The 19710-nt window shown below is 44.4% G+C and overlaps 1 protein-coding gene across 2 annotated transcripts in view; it reads left to right on the forward strand.

The window, feature by feature from the left end:
• Positions 1-646: 646 nt before the first annotated feature.
• The window catches only part of DDX55 (DEAD-box helicase 55), an 80499-nt gene continuing 61435 nt past the window's right edge, over positions 647-19710 (forward strand). The window contains exons 1-6 of one of the 2 annotated variants that reach the window (XM_085879571.1): positions 647-898; positions 1106-1156; positions 4378-4464; positions 6469-6560; positions 8386-8448; positions 17761-17910. In XM_085879571.1, coding sequence (XP_085735697.1) covers positions 803-898; positions 1106-1156; positions 4378-4464; positions 6469-6560; positions 8386-8448; positions 17761-17910 — 539 coding nt within the window. In that variant the 5' untranslated portion in view covers positions 647-802. Of the gene's footprint in view, positions 899-1105; positions 1157-4377; positions 4465-6468; positions 6561-8385; positions 8449-17760; positions 17911-18519; positions 18641-19710 lie in introns of those variants that run through there. The other variant, XM_085879572.1, reaches the window with a different exon arrangement.

The following is a 19710-nucleotide window of genomic DNA, read 5'->3' on the forward strand; positions in this document are numbered from 1 at the left end:
CTCCTTCCTCGAGATATCGCGAGATCAAAATGCGAGCTCCTTCACGAGCGCATCGACGAATAAAATTCCACGAGATTTAACTTATCCGTGCTTCAAGATTATTTTTTTATTTCTCGGATTACTTCGTTTACACTTAATTTTTTTTTATCCAATCGTCACTTGATGTTTGCTTAACAAATCTGCATTGAAAAAGGTGGGATCACATCCGCACTAGGAATTACTATTACTGTACACCACTTCTTGGTGGCTTTTTCTCACGTCTTCGTTTTTTCCTTCTGTTCTTTTTATTCTCTTTTTGTGTAAAATAGTTTTACTCCTCCTTCAATTTGGTTATTTATTTCGCTGTGATGGTTCGAAAATTGTTTTCATATCTTAGGGAGTCTGAAGCAATATTTTAACCCGGCAGGTAACATTCTTTTTTTTTTTTTCGTTCTCATCTTTCTCGTTCATTTCTATCTTCACCGGCTAAGGATATTTAAGAGTAATTTTTTTTTGTTCATCTTGAATGCAGCTCAAACATTATTGGCGTTATTGGTTGGATTTTTATCTGATTCAAGGTTTTCATCAAAACAGCAATTTCACTCACGGCGGAAATGACGTCATGCAGTGTTGGCCGTGCGAGCTCAGGGGTGAAGCCTGAATATATATATATAAAAAAACGGCGGAAATGACGTCATGCAGTGTTGGCCGTGCGAGCTCACGTGGTGAAGCCTTAATATGTTAAAAAAAAATTCGGCCTTTTCGGTGGGTTTTAATGGATAAACATTTTGTTCATTGATTCGTTGTTCGTGTTGCGGACGTTATGGCGGAGACCTGGGCTGACCTCGACGTTCCATTGAGTGCGCCAGTCCGTGAAGCACTGAGGGAACTCGGGTTTGAGCATGCCACTCCTGTACAGGTAAAATGTTGGAATAGTCACAACGTTTGGTTGACGTGTTCCATGTTGGTTTATTAATTTAATGATTTGAACTCTAAAAGCAATAAACATATCTGTGTCCATGTCGACGTTTCAAGCGAGAGACAGGTGAACAGCGCCATTTTGCTTATACACCGTACATATATATCCCATTGCTCATAATTATTTTGCAATGTTTTGTATTTTCAGCTTGCGACCATCCCGTTGTTCATGAGCAATAAGGATGTAGTTGCTGAGGCGGTAAGAGCACTTATTTGCACAAAAGTAGTGCATTTATTAATTTTTTTAAATTATTTTTCATTCATTCATTCATTCATTCATTATTTGTGTTTGTTAAAAATTTGGCAAAAACAGAACTTGTCTGGGAATGGGATGATTTGACCATCTATTAGGTGCACATTTGGAGGGGGAATTGGGAAGATTGAAGTTGGGATGATGGGAGAGCAAACGAAGGTGGTGGTGGTGGTGGTCATGGTCATGGTCATGGTCATGGTCATGGTCATGATGGTCATGAGGAGGGCATAAATGGGAAGAAAGGAGTGTGGAAGAAGGTGGAGTGGGGTTAATAATTCCATTAGTACTGTGACCAATCTGGAAGCCATGAGCACTCAACATTCAGGTCCCCGCAGCTCAGTTATTTCGTTAAGTAAATGTGGATAGATAGCTCCCTTTCCCCTATGTCTAATGGGAATTAAGTGTACGTACACTATGAAGTTATTTTATAGATAAGATTTTTACCCCAACAACAACCCTCTGCTTGCGGCATTGTCCGCGCTCTTCGCGCGCTTGCCAGCATGCGGGCATGGGCGGAATTCCATGCCCCAGGCGGTGTGGATTTCGCACCAAATATGGGCATGGAGCCCTTCGTTCTGGCTTTGTGCCAAATAAGGGTATGCGTCATTTTCCGTCCAATGGGCGATGTGTGGACCAAAGCCGGGGTGGTCCTTCTCAAGAAGGTGGAGTCGCGACACGCCGTCCACCCAATGAGAGCAGGCGACGGGGGAGCGGACCCGCCCCGAAAAATGATGGGAAAAGCTTTGATGATTGCGTCCCGTCTGTTCGAGCGCTCTTCTGTCTGGGTCTGCGGCTGACTGGATCCCGCGCATCCGAGGCGTCTCGTCTGGCGCATTACAACAAGCGGTTGACCACCTCGTCTCGCCTCCTCTGGGTTTGGCTGCCCTGGTCCGTTCTTTGGCGCCTGGTGCTCCAGGAAGGTGCGGTCGTCCAGCCGCGCGAACGTGGCCAGGTAACCAGCTACGTTCTCTTCCCTCAGCTCGTCTTCCCTCCCGAGCTGAAGGGGAAATAAAGACCTCGAGGTCCATCTCTTTCTGGGGTATGTGTGTGTGTCCATGGACCCTGTCTCGAAGTAGAATTGTTAAGGAATTGCTTGTACATTTGATTCCCTTCTTTATTCGGATAACTCTGCCGTTACGTGCTCCCCTCGTCCCCCGATTATTGTAAATAAATTCCCCTCTTGTTGAATGTCCCAGCTCGTTCCCTGTCATTTCTTTCATTGGCTTAGCACGGTGTGTATTGAGAAATAGCGAGGCAGTAAATTGTTCAATTGGACCGACAGGCCTTGGTGACCATCCGCTCGGGTTACACACGGTTCGGGCACGGTAACGGCTCGTCACGCTCGAGGTCTGTCGAGGGTGTGAATTCCCCGGTAGCTTTGCCGCATGGGTAATTAGGTGTATGGAAGTTTGGCAATTAACCCTACCTCACGCGGTCTAATTATTGGCGATCCATGGTCCTGGAAGGGACCTGTGCCTTTCGGACTTATCCGAGGGTCACGACCTAAATTCCGGGTGTTCGGTGGAGACGACTCTACTGCTCCACCTAGCGGTCGTGCTCGCCACCGAGACCCGGGCCCACAACGGTACCAGTAAGCTGGGACTCTGTGCTGATCTCAGAGAATTTTTAAATGAAACTTTGTATGTGCAATCAACACAAGGAGACGAAGCCTGGTGTTGGCTTAACGGTTAGGGTGGCTGGCTTAAGATCTTACCGTCTTGAGTTCAAGCCCCTGTCGAACCGTTGAATTAACACCAGGTGGGTTGACTCAGCCTGTCATGCCTCCGAGGTTTGCAAAATGAGTGCCAGCTGACTGGTAACAGGGGCACTGCATCAGCGTCACAGCCACGCCCCCGGATAATGATAAAGCCAAAGAGCCACAGGCTGCAAACGAATAAATAAATTGGGAGACGCATTAAATGTTTAACGAGTTTTTGTGATTGACTTCCGGTCACAGGTGTCAAAATGGGGAAACACATATTGAACTCTAAATTTGATATTGAGTCAGTCCTGGTGGATCTTTTTGTCATCTTTCAACTTTGCTTCAGGTGGGAAGTATGGGGATCTGTGATTGTGTGCCACCACCTTCACTCTCTAATTTTTTTTTTCTATGAATGCTGTTTTGTCAATTTGTACCCCTCCCTCCTGCCCTCCCTCCTGCCCTCCCTCCCCCTTACAAAGCCTATGAGGAATCTTCCATAATCTGGAAATGTAGGCACACCATAGGGAGAATGGTGTGTGCTGACAGTGCGGGAGCTGACTTTCATCCAGAACAACAAGCTTCATGATGTGAACTAGCGTAGTACTCGCCCTGCGGACAATCGTGGTGCAAGCATGCAACACGTTCTTCTGATATATTACCTTTACTTGGGTGGTGAATAGGCAAAAATATACATGTCCCAGGTTACGTGCATGAAGGAGAAACATGCCTCCTGATTGTAATTCAAAACGCTTCACTACACTGGAAAACGTGGGGACAGGGATACTGTACTGTAAAGGATGGGGACTTGTAATACGCTCCCCCACCTGGAGTGGCGCTACACGATACACTTTTACTACTTCTTCTTGCATATGGCAGCTTCGCTGCCGGGGTAACTATCATTTATTGGAAGCATGACTGTGTCGCTGACGCAGTGCCCCTCTCCCAGTACGCACTGGTACTCATTTTGCCGACCTCGGAAGGATGGCAGGCTGAGTCAACCCCCTGGTGTATTAATTCAGCGGCCAACGGGGCTTGAACTGAGGACCCTCGGATCCCAAGCCGCCGCCCTAACCACTAAGCCAACACCAGGCTACACATTTACTTCGAGAGTTTGTGTCCCTTCACCCCTCTTCTCCCCAAAGTCAAGATCACCGGTAAGGATTAAAAAAAAAACTCCTATACATTATTTGTGGGTCATGCTAATCCTATGTAGCAAGTCTGGATGTAATCTACCCAAAAATGAATGAGGGGTTGCGTGACAAATGCACAAACACCAGTCCATGAATTATAGTGAAGATACAAATCGACAGATCAAGAGAAACAATTATTTTTTTTAATTTTTTGGTGGTCCTCTGATGAATCTGTAAGCTCGGTTGTAACTTGACTATCTTTTGCATACAAGTGAAATTTGTGTGGCATTCACATTTGAGTGTTTGTAAATGGTGTTGCACAATCACATTCCTAGGTAACAGGCAGTGGAAAGACTCTGGCGTTTGTCATCCCATTGCTGGAGATTCTCCTACGTCGTGAAGAAAAACTTTCCAAGATGCAGGTCTTGTCCTTCACCAAGCACCTCTTGCTTTGTTCGTAAATGAAATGCAGTACAATTGATATTTTTAATTATTAGTGCTGATTTGTTTTGAGGTGTGGATTAATTTTTTTTTTCTTTCTTTTTCATTCTCTGGGTCAGTTTCCCTCTACCTATAAGTTAGCCAACATCACTGCAATGCACTGCCATGGTGTAAAAATGGCTTCTCTTAGCGACAGGCCAATTAACTTGCTTCCAATTATCAGCAAGGTCATGGAATCTATCACTGCAGTATTTTTTTTTTGGATACAGTGTCTAGGCTCGCATAAGAACTATTACACAAAAACGTACAAGGGGAGCAGGAGACGCGGAGGAGGAGGAGGAGGGGTGGGGGGGTCCAGATGGTCCTTTCAGAGAAACATAGTGAGGGTGAGAGTGTGAGATTTGCCAGGATTGAAAGACATGTTCCAAGTGTTGGCCCAGCTTTTGATTTTATCCAGATCTGCAGAGAGTGAAGAGGTTGCTGCCTGTTGATCTGAGGGATGACAGATGGTACGGCAGAGGGTGGAGTCATCAGCAGATAGATAGAGGATATTCCGGAGTTGGAGAGATCATTGATGAAAACCAGAAAAAGAACAGCCCCCAGAACGCTACCTTGAGGAACTCCAGTTGACATAAAATCCTTCCTTTTCTCCAACAGCTTCATCTCAGATCATCAGTTCAGTTACAAGCCCACTCATTGTGCCATGGGCATGCTGCTTCGACTCTCTGAACAATGCACGGAGGCCCTCTATTTCAAACATGAGATCAGGGCCATCTCTTTGCACATATATTGTGCTTTTGATATAGTCTGGCATCCCGCCTTGATCTCCAAACTGTCTGCGAATGACATCCAAGGCCGCCTCCACTCAGTCTTCAGTGTGTTGCTTTTTTTCGGGATCCTCTCATTTCCTCTCCCCGTCAAGGCTGGAATGCCTCAAGGCAGTGTCTTGGGCCCCATTCTTGTTCCTCATATTCATCAATGATCTTCCTGATTCCCTGGAAAATCCTGTTCAAAATTTTGTTGATGATTCCGTCCTTCTCCACATCATCTATCCTCCATCAGACAGGCAGGCAGCAGCCTCTTCTCTCTCTGCCAACCTTGATAGAAGATCGAATCAGGAGCTGGTCCAACACTTGGAATATGTCTTTAAATCCCAACAAATCTGCCCTTTCTTGGTTCTGTCCCTCCTAGGATTGTGCAGGGTGCACACGGTCTGCCAGTAACCCTCTTCTTGTTAAACTCCCAAAAGCCAGGCTCACTGCTCACCTCCACTCAATTGTTCCTCTTTCCTCCCACCTGTGGAACAAACATTCCCTGTCTGTGCAGTCTCATTCTTCCCTCCAGGGCTTCAGGCAGCTGTTCACCACTATCGCAGGTTATCCCCCCATCCATACTCATGATCTCTTCTACCCCAAATGACCCCACTCCAAGCACTCATTTTTCCATGTTATTGTTATTTCCTTATTTCACTCCCCCCCACTCCCTTCACCTCTTTGTTTGTTAGTTTTCAGTTGATTGGTTACTTTTCTGTTTCATCCCTGCCTTCCCCTTCACGTTTGTTTTCCCTCTTCCCTTGCTCTCACTTGTACTCTGCTGTTGGTGATTCCCCCTTTACATTTTGTTCCCTTCCATTCTGCTCTGGCTCTTCAATGAGCCTCGATCATGTAAATATATCTGAAAAAATAACAATTGGACCTGTTATTGACCTTAAACCATTTGAAATCTATAAACCGTATGAAAGATAACTTTAGATTGCTTCCTAGATCTTGAAAGTATTTGTAAGACCAATGTGGAAAGATGATAGCTTCACACCTCCTTGTATTCTACCGCATCCTCTTTGGGGTTGCATACCTATTTCTTTTTTCTTCATTTTTTTTCCATTTTTATCATATGTGTAAATGGAAATACCTGGGCCGAGCATGATTTTTCTATTGGACATGCACTGTGTGTGGTTGTGATTGATTCTGTCGATGCACTATTTGCAGATCGGTGCCATAATTGTTACTCCAACCCGTGAATTGGCTGTGCAGATTGAAGAGGTTTTGCAGCACTTCACACGCCATACTCCTCAGTTCAGGTACTGATGATGTTGTTCTTTCGATCCTGCACAGCCTTTGGAATGCTGTGTTTTTAGCATGGAAATTATGCTATGTCCTCTTTGGTTTGTAAATGATCATCTTAGTTGCCATTGGAAGTGCCAGATTGCACTTAGGATATATAACTGGATTTGAAAGCCACAACTGAATTGTGGAATTGTCATCGTATAAATATCAAGTCCCAATCACGTCTCTTCCCCCCCGTAATTTGAGGGAACAACCAATCGGGTGTCTCGCCTAATCAATTATCCTACCGGCACTGCACGTGGTACATGTTTGGGAGCGTCAGTGGTGTGTGTTTCTGTCTATGCTGTCACTGATGACTCTCTATTAAGTGATGAAATTGGCCGCTTTGGGGTGCCGATGCTTGGTGTTGGCTTAATGGTTTGGGTGGTGGGCTTGGGATCCTTGGGTCTTGAGTTCAAATCCTGCTTTCCCGTTGAAGTAATACTAGGTGGAGTTGACTCAGCCTGTCATCCGTCCGAGGTCGGCAAAATGAGTACCAGCTTGCTGGGATGAATGGTTGTCATTCGAGGATCCTGCGTCGGAGCAGTGACCCGTGCAGGATTGTGCCCAATGGCCCAGGAGACTACTTCGGCAGCACCGACGCTCTGTATGGATAGATGGATGGATCGGGGTGCCGGCAGGACAGCTCGCCCACTTTGGGGTGCTGGCGGAAGCGCTTGGCCATTTGGGGTGCCTGCATAATTAGCACTACGTGAAGTAGGGAGAAGTCTAACTGGTGTATAGATTTGATGCAGGGATAGAGGAAGGGTGGGTGAGGGTGTAGAGGGGGTGTGGTGGTGTGTTACCATTGTTCTTTTCATACATGCCATTTCAGTACCCATCCTAAGTTGTCCTTAGGGTATTCATCATCAACCACATTGATACAGTATAGCAGACCAGACAGGGATTGCAGATTACTGTCTCTCTCTGAAGGTGATTAAGGAGTGAGCTGCATTTTCACTTTCAATCCAATAGTCACATGCTAATTATCTTGAGATGGTTTCCAGAATCTTAAGTGGAATTAAAATCCTCCGCACAGTCCTTTCATGCAAATTTGAACCTACAGCCTCTGGGATACAATTTTCTCACCACTATGTGTTGTTCCCTACCTAAATTCCCTTTGTATTTTCTCATTTCCTTAGTTTTATATACTTTTTTTTTTAACCACAAGCAAGCAAAAATTGCAATTGAATGATGTGCCAAAGAACATGTGTAGTTCCAATGAAGTATTTTTGGGTACATTGATTTATATTGTCCACCATGCTCAAAATCAAAAAAAATCTCACCACCATATCTCAAAAAGTCGTGGACATATTGGGTTTGTAACGAGGACGAATTGATTCGATTTTGGTGAAGATAAGGAGACTGACACTAGAATTTTTAACGTGATTCTTCACCATTGAGAGGTGGCGCCAAACGTAATACATAGCACGATATCTCAAAAACTTGTGGACGGATTTGGACGAAACTTGATGGACGAGTGGGTTCGTTAATAAGAACAAGCCAATTCGATGTTGGTTCAGGTCCGGATGTAGATCCGGCCTAGTGACGATGCAGAACGTAAACTGTTCATCCTGGCGGAGGTACTGTACGTGCTCGACCGAGTGCCGATCTCGTGTTTTCATTGCAATCTTCCACCGTTTATGCTTCATTTGCTGATTGTGTTCATTTTGTACGGCATGTAAAATTTCTAATGTGTGTGGTACATATCTCACAAATCCTCAGTCATGATTTCCTTTGTGATCACCTTTCCTGCTTTTTTTTAATTTTACCATTTTGCTTGTGACGTACCTTTTTCAGCCAGATCCTTTTAATTGGAGGAAACAACCCGTTGGGTGACATCAAAAAGCTTCAAGAAAATGGGTATGATGGACTTTTATCGTGCGTTATTTTGCATTCTGAGTTTCAGATTAGGGATATCACTTGAAAACTGCATCTTCACTTAACTTGGTTTTATTGTTGAATATTGTTATGTGGAATGGTGGGTACTACAGGGACTTTCGGGAAGGCAAACGAGGAATTTGAAGAAGGTGGATTTTGGGTGGATTAACGGGGATAGAAAAGATCAAGGTTTTGGATGGGGGACGATATGAGACGGCAGTGAACAGCTCATGTTTTGAAGACCCGGAGGGAGGAATGGGATTGAAGAGGGTGTGGGAGTTTGTTGCAGAGGTGGGTAAAAAGGGGAATGAAAGAGTGAAGGTGAGCAGCGATTCTTGATTTTTTTGGCAGTTTTACTAGAAGGTGGTTGCTGGCAGACTTTGAGCACCCTGTGGAAATATGGGGGGAGATGGATCTGATCTCATGTCTGGCATTGAGGACCTCTATCCATTGTTGGGAAAGCAGAAACAGCATCTCCAGGCTAGAGTGACCTGGTCTGAATCAAAATTGATGATCAGAAATCAGGCCATTGGAGAAGAGGAAGGATTTCATGTCTGAAGCGATCATGGATTCCATGACCTTGCCGATGATGCGAAGTAGGCCGATTGGTCTGTAGGTGCAGGGATCTGTTTTTGCAAGGTTTTAAAATGGTTTTTAAAACCAGAACGGTAATGGTTGCAGATTACTTTGAGTAAACGAGAGGGTGAATAAAATAGAGAGAGGGTGAGCAAGAGCAGCAGAGCAGGTTTTTAGGACACGAGGGCTGATGCCGTCTGTACCATTTGTGGAATATGAGTTGAAGTTTACAGGAAGTTTTCCACCTTCTCAAGAGAAAAGGACACAGAGTCCAGGAACAGCGAGGTGTGACTGGGTAAGGTGGGTACAGAAAGCGATTGGTTTGGGGCACAATATTTAGAAGCAAACACGGAGTTAAGGCAATCGGCGTTTTCAAGTGCAGTGTCAGCTGTGCGGCCATTTGAGGTAAGCGAGGGAATGGAGGGGGAACATACACCAGAAACGGACTTAACCAGGCGCGTCCAGGATTTGGAGGAGGGAGGCAGGTTTGAGAGTTTAGACTTGAGATGAGAAAGATGTTTCCTGGCTCTCCTGAGGGTGGACACACACTTGTTCTGAGCTTTGTGGAAGCAACTGAGATTACCTTCAGTAAGATTTGCCTTCCTTGAGGCAAAGGCAAGTTGTTTCAGGAGAACTGCCTCGCCACAAGCTTCAGTGTAATATGGGCGGGAGGAAGGGTAGGACAACTGAAGATGAGATGGGAGAAATGGACAACTCAGAGAGAGAGAGAGAGAGAGAGAGACTCAGAGAGAGAGAGAGACTCAGAGAGAGAGAGAGAGAGACTCAGAGAGAGAGAGAGACTCAGAGAGAGAGAGAGAGACTCAGAGAGAGAGAGACTCAGAGAGAGAGAGAGAGACTCAGAGAGAGAGAGAGAGACTCAGAGAGAGAGAGAGAGAGAGAGAGACTCAGAGAGAGAGAGAGAGACTCAGAGAGAGAGAGAGAGAGAGACTCAGAGAGAGAGAGAGAGACTCAGAGAGAGAGAGAGAGAGACTCAGAGAGAGAGAGAGAGACTCAGAGAGAGAGAGAGACTTAGAGAGAGAGAGAGAGACTTAGAGAGAGAGAGAGACTTAGAGAGAGAGAGACTTAGAGAGAGAGAGAGAGAGACTCAGAGAGAGAGAGAGAGAGAGACTCAGAGAGAGAGAGAGAGAGAGACTCAGAGAGAGAGAGAGAGAGACTCAGAGAGAGAGACTGAGAGACTCAGAGAGAGAGAGAGAGACTCAGAGAGAGAGAGACTCAGAGAGAGAGAGACTGAGAGACTCAGAGAGAGAGAGAGACTCAGAGAGAGAGAGAGAGACTCAGAGAGAGAGAGAGACTTAGAGAGAGAGAGAGACTTAGAGAGAGAGAGACTTAGAGAGACTCAGAGAGACTCAGAGAGAGAGAGAGACTCAGAGAGAGAGAGAGAGAGACTCAGAGAGATAGAGAGAGATAGATAGAGATAGATAGAGAGAGATAGATAGAGAGAGATAGAGAGAGATAGAGAGATATTCTTTGAAAAAATTCCTGGGATGAGTTTTCGGTGAGAGTAGTAATGGGAGACCAGTCAAGAAGTTTGGCTGCTTGAAGGTCCTGCCAGTCGGCCTGAGTGAAACGACAGACTCGTTGGTGCTGAGGTGGTTTTCTAATAACGGCCAGAGAGATGAGCACTTTGACAAGCATATGGTCAATTGAAGTGATTGGAGCAGAAGAAGAACAGCAGACAATTCTGGAAAATTTGTTAAATCAAATCCAGAAGATGAGAAGTACCGTCAGCTGAGAACCAGGTCGGGAAGTTGACAGATTGTGTCAGTCCCAATGAGTTGCTGAAGTGCCATGGCAAGTGAGAGAGGTACCCATACCCAGTCAACTGGCATGATGTCAATTGAAGTCACCAGATATAAGGGAGATAGAGATAGAGATAGAGATGGGATGAGAGGATAAAAGTTGGTCCATGTGAAATGTAAATGAAGTCATCACTGTTTGGCGGATGGTACAACACACAATTGAACATCTTGAGATGGGAGCAGAGGCGTGAGGGTAGTGCATGTAGAATGAGGAATGGAGTTTTTGATGGAGAGCAACTCCGCTGCCAGAACGAGGCTCAGGTCTATCATACCAGAGGAGGGAGTAACCAGGGAGAGAAACGAAGGAGTCAGAGGTGTCTTGAAGGAGGAAAGTTTCTGTAAAGCAGACTGTCTGGTTTGTCAGTGGCATCCTGTATGGAGAGATCAGTCAGGTTTGAGCAAAGGTCTTGGATGTTTGAGGTTCACACTGTTAAGGAAAAGGGAGGGGAAGGGGCTTTTTCAAGCAGGAGAGGGAAGAGGTGATGAATTCTGGTGAAAACAAGACCATCTTGGTCAAAATCCGTGTTAAGGTGTAAAAATAGATTATCGTACCATTTCATGGGGCACACAAATAAGGGAGTCGAGGTGGAGGTAGGGAGAGTTGTAGACAGTGTGTAGGGGATTGCAGTAGAGCTAGGGGAGAGGGTCGGATTGGGTGGAGGATAAAGGGATGAGTCACAGTGGGGAGTAATAAGAGAGGGAGCCAAGGGAAGTGTGGAGGAATGAGATGGAAGAGAGAGAGCGAGAGTGGGGGAAGGAGGCAGCTTTCTGGGTGTGGGCGGGGGCAGCTTTTGAAAAGGGGGAGTGAAAGGTGTTGGAGCTTTTGAGAAAGGCAAGGGGGAACGTTGGAGGGGGAAAGAGAAAGAAGTTTGCTTTGGAGAGGGAGGAGGCGGTTGATTTGCGAGGGAGAGGATAGAACATGAGAGCAGATATGGCCATGAGGGAGGTGGGAGGAAGGAGAAGGGAGGGGTGGGGCGAAGGGAAGGATGAGACTGGGTGGAGGTGTTGTGAAGATGAGAGTGGGTTGGGGGGAGGAACAAAATTTGACAGTAAGGGAAGAGGGGGAGGCAGCTTTGAGAAGGGGAGGGGTGAGGGGAGGAGATTTTGGGGAGATGGGTGAGAGGGCAGAATGGAGGGAGAAATGTGAAAGGGGAAGAGAGTGAAGTTTGCTTTGATGAGGGAGGAGGCAGCTAAATTGAGAGGGTGGAGTGAGAGTGAAGCTTTGAGAGGGAGGGGAGATGAGAGCAGGCACAGTCATGGGGGAGGAGGGGGAAGGGAAGGGAAGGGAGGGTGGGGAGAGATGAAGGATGAGACTGGGTAGTGGTGTGGTGAAGATGGGAGTGGGCGGTGGGGAGGAACAAGATTTATGGTGGTGGGAAGAGGGGGAGGTATGATGCGAGAGAAGAGAGACTGTGTTTCAAATATTGAGAGTGCACTGAATGAGAGTGTGAGAAATATTTTAGGTTGGAATGGAAACCACAAATGTTTGAAAACCATACAATTTGGGATGCCATAGGGGGAACTGTGAGTAAGCCTTATTGGCAGTGGAGAGATGCTAAGAGAGGAGGTAGGATGGGGGGGGGCAAGATTGGAGGAGTAAGGAGGGGTATGCAGTTAGGAGAAGGTATATTTAAGGAGGTGGGATGAATTTTCACTGTAGTTGGAAAAATAAGAATGACTAATTATGGAAGATGAGCAAGCATTGCAAAATGGGATTTTAAAAAATTGTCGGTCAGATATGTTTCAATACATTGCAGAATGGATGGCGTACAGAAGAGTTGATGCAATGGAGGCAGGAAGTGTTGTAGCAGGTGGAATTTTTCAACATTGCATGAAAGAAAGGTCGAATTGAAATCAGGTTTTTGAAGAAGAGTATGGCAGAGAGAGGAAGTTGAAACATTTTAAGAAGGAAGAGGAAGGAAGAGTTTTTTTTTATTTTTTTTTTTATTTTTTTTTTCCAAGAAGGAAGAGTTAGGAAAAACATTTTTAAGAAGGAAGAGTAAGGAAGTCATGTGCTTACGGGAGGGAAAGATTCCTTTCCCTCCCGTAATCACATGCCGGAGCAGCGCGTTGCCGCGTCCACTTTCCGCCGGTATTCCAAGGGCCTCCATCTGGCCATCCCCCAGACAGATGCCTGGCCCATCCTCATCTCCTTGAGATCCTGATCAACCTGCTGCAACCATGAGGCATCTGGTCGGCCCAATGGCCTTCTTCACTCAGGTCAAATTTCTAAAATTGTCATTTTGATTTTGTTATTCTGTCTGTCTGTCTGTCAATTGCCTACAGGTCACATTTTACCCCGTGGGGTCTTCCACCTCACAGGGGTCTAAAGGCCCGGTCACACCTTGACGTTTTAGCCAACGTATGCCGATTTTTGAAGTTTTTGCTAAAATGCTGGCACACGTTGAATACGTTATGGGTAAGTTTTGATAACATTGAGAGCACGCTGAAAAACACTGCCATACGTCGTTGTACGCTGGCTTTAAACGTTGTACTTTTCGGTTGTCCCCAAATTTTTTTCATGCTTGAAATTTCACGACGTATGCCGGCGTATGACTCGCACGTTCCGCTACGCTGGCCACAAGTTGTATGCACAGTCTGCGATCGTTGACAGACGTCAACACATGCTACTTGTAAGTTAATCATAAGTTGAGACACGCCGAGGTAATGTTTAGCATACCCGAAACTTATTTCTAACCTATGATTAACGTGTTGTTGGCACGTTACGCGATCGTTGCCACACATCGACAGACGTTACTTTTAAGTTACTCATAGGCTGAAAGACGTCGGTATAATGGATCGTCCTTGCGTCAGCGTCCACGGCCACGGCCAGGACACTTATTTGCAGCATTCTTCAAACTTTTCTTCGGCATGACGAGGATGTTCACACTTCGATGTCTAGCTTGGCTATGATTCCAATTGTCCATCGGCAGCGTCTATTTAAAATAGTCGAGTTTGAGCGTTTTAACACGTTCAGAAGAAACGCTTCAAATTTCAAAACCCCAGCGTCAAAAAACAAAGGCGAGTGACAGCAATTTAAATCGTTCATTGTAAACAATGAAAATAGTTGAGTGGTGCCGTTTAAAAGTCGTTGAGTGTAAAAAAAAATCCAATTGTTGAGCGCAAGCGTCTACTTTCAATAGTGGAGATGCAGCCATTTAAATCGTTGAGTGGCAGCCTATGAACCTACCCGTGGACACGCGGACGCAAGGAGGATCCATCATAACCCACACCCTCCCCCTCACACTCACCTACTACTGCCAACATGAACAAACGTTCATGCTTGTCAAACATAAGTTATAAATAAGTTTCGCGTAAAAAAAACATTACCGCGACGTGTTTCGACTTATGAGTAGCTTATAAGTAGCCTTCGTGGACGTGTGTAAGCGTCCACATATCGTGTGTAAAACTTATCCCCATCGCATGCGGAACGTGTGTCATACGCCGAGTACATCGTAAAATTTTGAACATGTTTAAAATTTCTTGACGTACTCTACTTATTACGACGTATGATAGCGTACTTTAGCGTTCTACTCACGTATACCAAACTTACTCATACCGTATTTGACGTGCCCCCAACGTTTTAGACACATTTTTCTTAGGTCGGCATACGCTGGCAAGATCGCCAAGGTGGGACCGCGATGTTGTCACTTCCATTTCTACGGCAGTTATGATTCGAATCGTTGTGTGTCAGCCTTTTAATAGGCTACGTCACGACATCGTCGGCAATGCGTGCAACGCGCTATGCCGAAGTTAGACTATCGTTGGGCATCGGTTGTGTAGGCCGACAACAGGTTCAGCATTCGTTGGTATAAGTTATCTATAACACAACGAAACGTTCTGTGTCCATTACTAATATGTTATGCATACGACCAACTCATTATGAATACGTCCGAATCTTAAAAAAAAAACATCAAAAGTTCAACGTCAGCCACCGTTTTACATACATTTTAATACGTTGCCATCGCTGGCTAAAACGTCAAGGTGTGACCGGGCCTTAAGCGCCGCTCACGTTTTCTCTTTTCTTTTGTACAGTTCATTTGAACGTCTTTCTCCATTATTCATGAACAGAATTCGATGAAAATTGATAGGCATATACTATACACATACGCGCAGACATTAACTGAGCCCAAAGTGTGATTCCGACCCTTTCGGCCCATTTTCTTAAAATTGTTATTAAAAAAAATGAATTAAATGCGCTGGGCGATGCCCAATGCAAAATTAAGTCGCAAATGATGATATGCAACTAGCCTCACTCTTCTGAGTTGTTCTGGTTTCTTTTTCTGATGCGATGAAAATTTTACCACATTTCAAAACTATCTGTCGTCCGTGCTATCGCTCACCTGAGAGTTGTACGAATGAACTCCCATGGGGTATGTTCGCAATTCGAACTTGTTAAACCGGTCTTCACAAAACTTCATCACATGGGAGAGTTTGTCATCAGCAAGAAGCTTATTGTTTGTGAGGTCAAAAGGTCAACATGGGCTATTTTTCTAAAATTGTCAATTTTCATCCGATTGACTTGGGATTCGAAGAGCAGTTGCATATTTGGTTATTTAATTCAACCACCAATTATTTTTGAGGTCAAATTTGTTTTATGGATTTCGCAAGTGACGTGCTCTGCACGACTTCGTCGTCTTGTTTGTAACTTGGAAAAAAAATTTTTTTGACTAGTGTGTTGATGGCCTTGGTTTGTTTGTGTGTTTGACTGTCTGCTCGCCTCCAGCCCAAACCGCTTCACCAACCATTCTGAAATTTTCAGAGATTAATGTCACCCACCCTGCGACGGTCCCGCATTGAAGCTTCGTAAAATTTGATCGACTCCTTAGGCCAACAGGCCAATTTGAGCCAAATTTTCTAAAATCGTCAAATTTCATCCGATTGACTTGAAATTTGAACAGGATTGGCATATCAAGTCACTGAATTCAACCACCGATTACTTTTGAAGTTAACTTTGGTCAAAAGGTCAACATTTTTCAACAACAGGTTGGGTCAACAACAGGTCAAGGTCAACCTACCTTAGGCCAAATATTAAAACAGTTTCTAAAATTGTCAATTTTCATCTGATTGACTTGAAATTTGAAGACCATTTGCATATCAGGTCGATGAATTCAAGCCCCAATTATTTTTTCGATCAACATAGGCCAAAAGGCCAAAATGGGCCAAATTTTATTTTTATAAAACCCCTTGATTTTCATCCTATTGACTTGAAATTTGCAGAACATTTGCCTTTCCAGTCATTGATTTTAGACGACCTATTAATTTTGACGTCACCTTCGGCCAAAAGGTCAACAGAGGCCAAATTTCTGAAATCCTCAATTTTAAATCTTATTATTTTGAAATTTGAAGAGCATTTGCATATCAGGTCGCTAAATTCAACAACCAATTAATTTTAAGATCAAAAAGTCAACACGGGCCTAATTTCTCAAATTGATTAGGGTTAAAAACTAAATACATATATAATCACTATATCTCAAAATGTTGTGACAACAAGCAGATTACATTTTGGTTCGCATCTGCCCATCAGTGGGATACAAAACATGAACCGTTCCACCTGGCAGTGGTATGCACTCTACTAAGTGCCATTGCCAAGTGTCACTGAGTGATTGTCCATTTGTCTGTTTGTGTACAGGACATCTCAAAAAGTTTTGGATGAAGTTGGGTGTATGACAAGGACAAACTGATTCGAATTTGGTGAAGATCCGGATCCGGATCCGGATCTGACTATGAGAAGTTTTAAAATGATTCTTCACCATTGAGAGATTGGGCCGAAAATTATAGAAGACACGATATCTCAAAAAGTTGTGGACGGATTTGGACGAAACTTGGTGGACACGTTGGGTGTGTGACAAGGAAGACTTTGTTTGATTTTGGTGAAGATCCAAATCCAGATCTGTATGCGAGAATTATTTTAATTTTTAAAGTGATTCTTCACTATTGAGATATCGGGCCAAACACGATACATAGCATGATATTTCAAAAATTTATTGGGCCCGATATGATCTCATGGATGAAGCATTATGTGGCGGAGTTATGTGCTCCACTGAGTGCCCTTCTAGTTTCAGTTGTAATGTATTTATTTCTGGCTACCGTCATTCTTCGATATTTTCTCAAAGTCCAGGAGCCCCTCCCCACCCCCCATTCCCATTGGCCCTGGGTTTCCACGATCATGGCTTTAACTATGGTGGCATTTTGGTTGGCATGGTGGTAGGTTCCCATAACCTACCCCCCATGATATTGGAGGGTTTACTCTACTTTATCTCGTACTTAAGAAGTGTTGTCCTGCATGATGAATGTGGAATTGCAGGGAAGGAAGAATTGAGGAGGGTAATCCGATCAGCATGAAGGATTAATTGTCTCTTATGGTGAGGGACGCGAACATATGGTGAATAGTAATAATAGAGGGAATGTCGAATGAACAGATTGTTAATTGGGACTAATAAAGGAATGAGTGGATTTGAGTGGTGAGGAAGATAGACGTGCCGAAGGACAAGAATAAAGCAACTGCATGGTTGAAAGAAAGACTGTCAGGATGAATGAAGGAAGGGTTATTGAGTTGAGGTTTTGGTGAAGCAGATTATTGGTGGATTGAGAAAGGCAGAGGTGGGATTGTTGGAATGGACTGATGGTGGATTGAGAGGAAAGATTTAAAGCAGAAGCGGAAGAGGGAGGGGAGGGGAGTGGGGTGGGGGGGGGGGCGGTTGAGACATCATGACGGGGTTACACAGACTAATAATGCATTTTTCCCCTTAAATCCTTCGACAAGGGGAAAAGATCTACCTACCACATAAAATAATGAAATAACTCATTCTCAGGACTCCTTTGTGTACATGAATGCTCTTTTATGGGGAACATTTTCAAAACCGTCACAACATATATATGATTATTGTGTGAACAGGGCCAATATAGTTATAGCCACACCAGGGCGGCTGGAAGACCTGTTTACCCGTCGGAAGGATGGGCTGGACCTGGCTGGTTGTGCTCGCTCTTTGGAAATTCTTGTTCTTGATGAAGCTGATAGACTGCTCGAAATGGGGTTTGAGGCAAGGTCAGTAAATCTTGTTTTTATTTCTATTTTATCCTCATCCATTTATTGTATGAAAGTGGTGAAATTGACGTGAATTTTCACTCTTCATGTGGGGATTTTGAGCTGTCCTGTATTAACCGTTCCTCAGGTTTCTGCTACATTTCGGTCTGCAAGTCGTGCTGTTATAGGAGGCTTGTCACAAAATTAACCTGCAGCTGCAGAGAATTGCTATGTCCCTCATTGTATTATTAGCTTATCTGGAATTGGAATTCCAGATAAGGTATTGTCATCGTGTACCGTCTGTCCACCCGTCTCCTATGTCAACTTCTGCAGCCAAACCGCTGAGCCGATCGGGCTGAAATTTGGCAGCAACCTTCCACTCCTGACTGGTAATGGGGATTGCAAAGCTCGTTGCAATCACATGACTTTAAGTTCGTCAAAATGGCCGACTTTGGAAACTTCTTCAAAAATCTTCTTCTCCAGACCCATCAGGCAGAATGCTACCAAATTTGGGTTACATTAGGCCAGCGTAGGGATGTTAAATTGTGGAGATTATGCGAAAGACTTAAAGATTGCTGTGGAAAGACTTGAAGATTGCTGTTCACCGACACTCCCCATCCAACTTGACAGAGCTTGAACAAGTCTGCAAGGAGGAACTGGAGAAAATCCCCAAATCCAGATGTGCAAAGCTGATACAGACATACCCAAGAAGACTCGAAGCTGTAATCGCTGCAAAAAGTGCTTTTACAAAGTATTTACTCGGGCGGGGGGTTGAATACTTATTGATGCAAAACATTTCAGCTTTTCATTTTTAATGAGTTTGTAAAAATTTCTCAAACATGTTTTCACTGTCTTTATTTGGTATTTTATGTAGATTGGTGACACAAAAAAAAATTAAATGTAATCCATTTTAAAGTTGGGCTGTGACACGACAAAATGTGGAAAAAAGTCGAGGGGTGTGAATACTTTCTGAAGACACTGTCTGTTGAAAGTCTTCAAACGGTCTGTTTAGGCAGAAGACTATATGTCTCCCTTTGAATTGGGTGAATCCCTGGTGAAGAAGTGATATCACAAGAGAAATATTCCAAAGAAAACCAGCAAAACGATGAGGAGGGTGTCATATTTGGGGGATGGGGAAGGGTGGAGGGAGTTCAGGCTTGTCGTACAAGCAGTTATTCTGATAATCTAGACTCTCGAGAGTGAAATTTTATCACAGCTGAAAGATAAATTAAATGGAACCACTATCAGGAGTGAAAATCTCGCAAAATATCAGGAAATATGAAGATTGCTCTCGCAAAATATGCACAGCTCTGTCAGAAGAATAACACATGAATTGATGCCAGTTGATGAAAATGAAGAGTTCACCATGAAATTTGTCCACTCGTATAGAGCTTCCCCATAATTTCCTTACCTCTGAAACAGAGACCTTCTAGCCTGGTGTTGGTTCTGGTTAGGGTGGTGGCTTGGGATCCTAGGGTCCTGAGTTCAAGCCCCATCGGCCGCTGAATTAATACACCAGGGGGTTGACTCAGCCTGTCATCCTTCCGAGGTTGGCGAAATGAGTACCAGTTCCAGTGTGTGTACTGGTAGAGGGGCACTGCATCAGCGACACAGTCGCGCTTCAAGAAATGATAGCTACCGGGCAGGCAACCGGTAACAGCTCGATGCAAGATGTCCTCGGTAATTTTCAAAATTGGTGAAATTTTTTAAAAACATCAACATGAAATTTAATGTGGATGCCACAGTTGACTTTGCAAGCAGTACCACTTGAGGAAGTTCAACACCTTCAAATCTTCAGTGTTACTATTTCAATGGATTTGA

The sequence above is a fragment of the Eptatretus burgeri genome, chromosome 4, assembly GCF_056783735.1.
Source record: "Eptatretus burgeri isolate ZD-2024b chromosome 4, Ebu_testis_v1, whole genome shotgun sequence".
Lineage (NCBI taxonomy): Eukaryota > Metazoa > Chordata > Myxini > Myxiniformes > Myxinidae > Eptatretus > Eptatretus burgeri.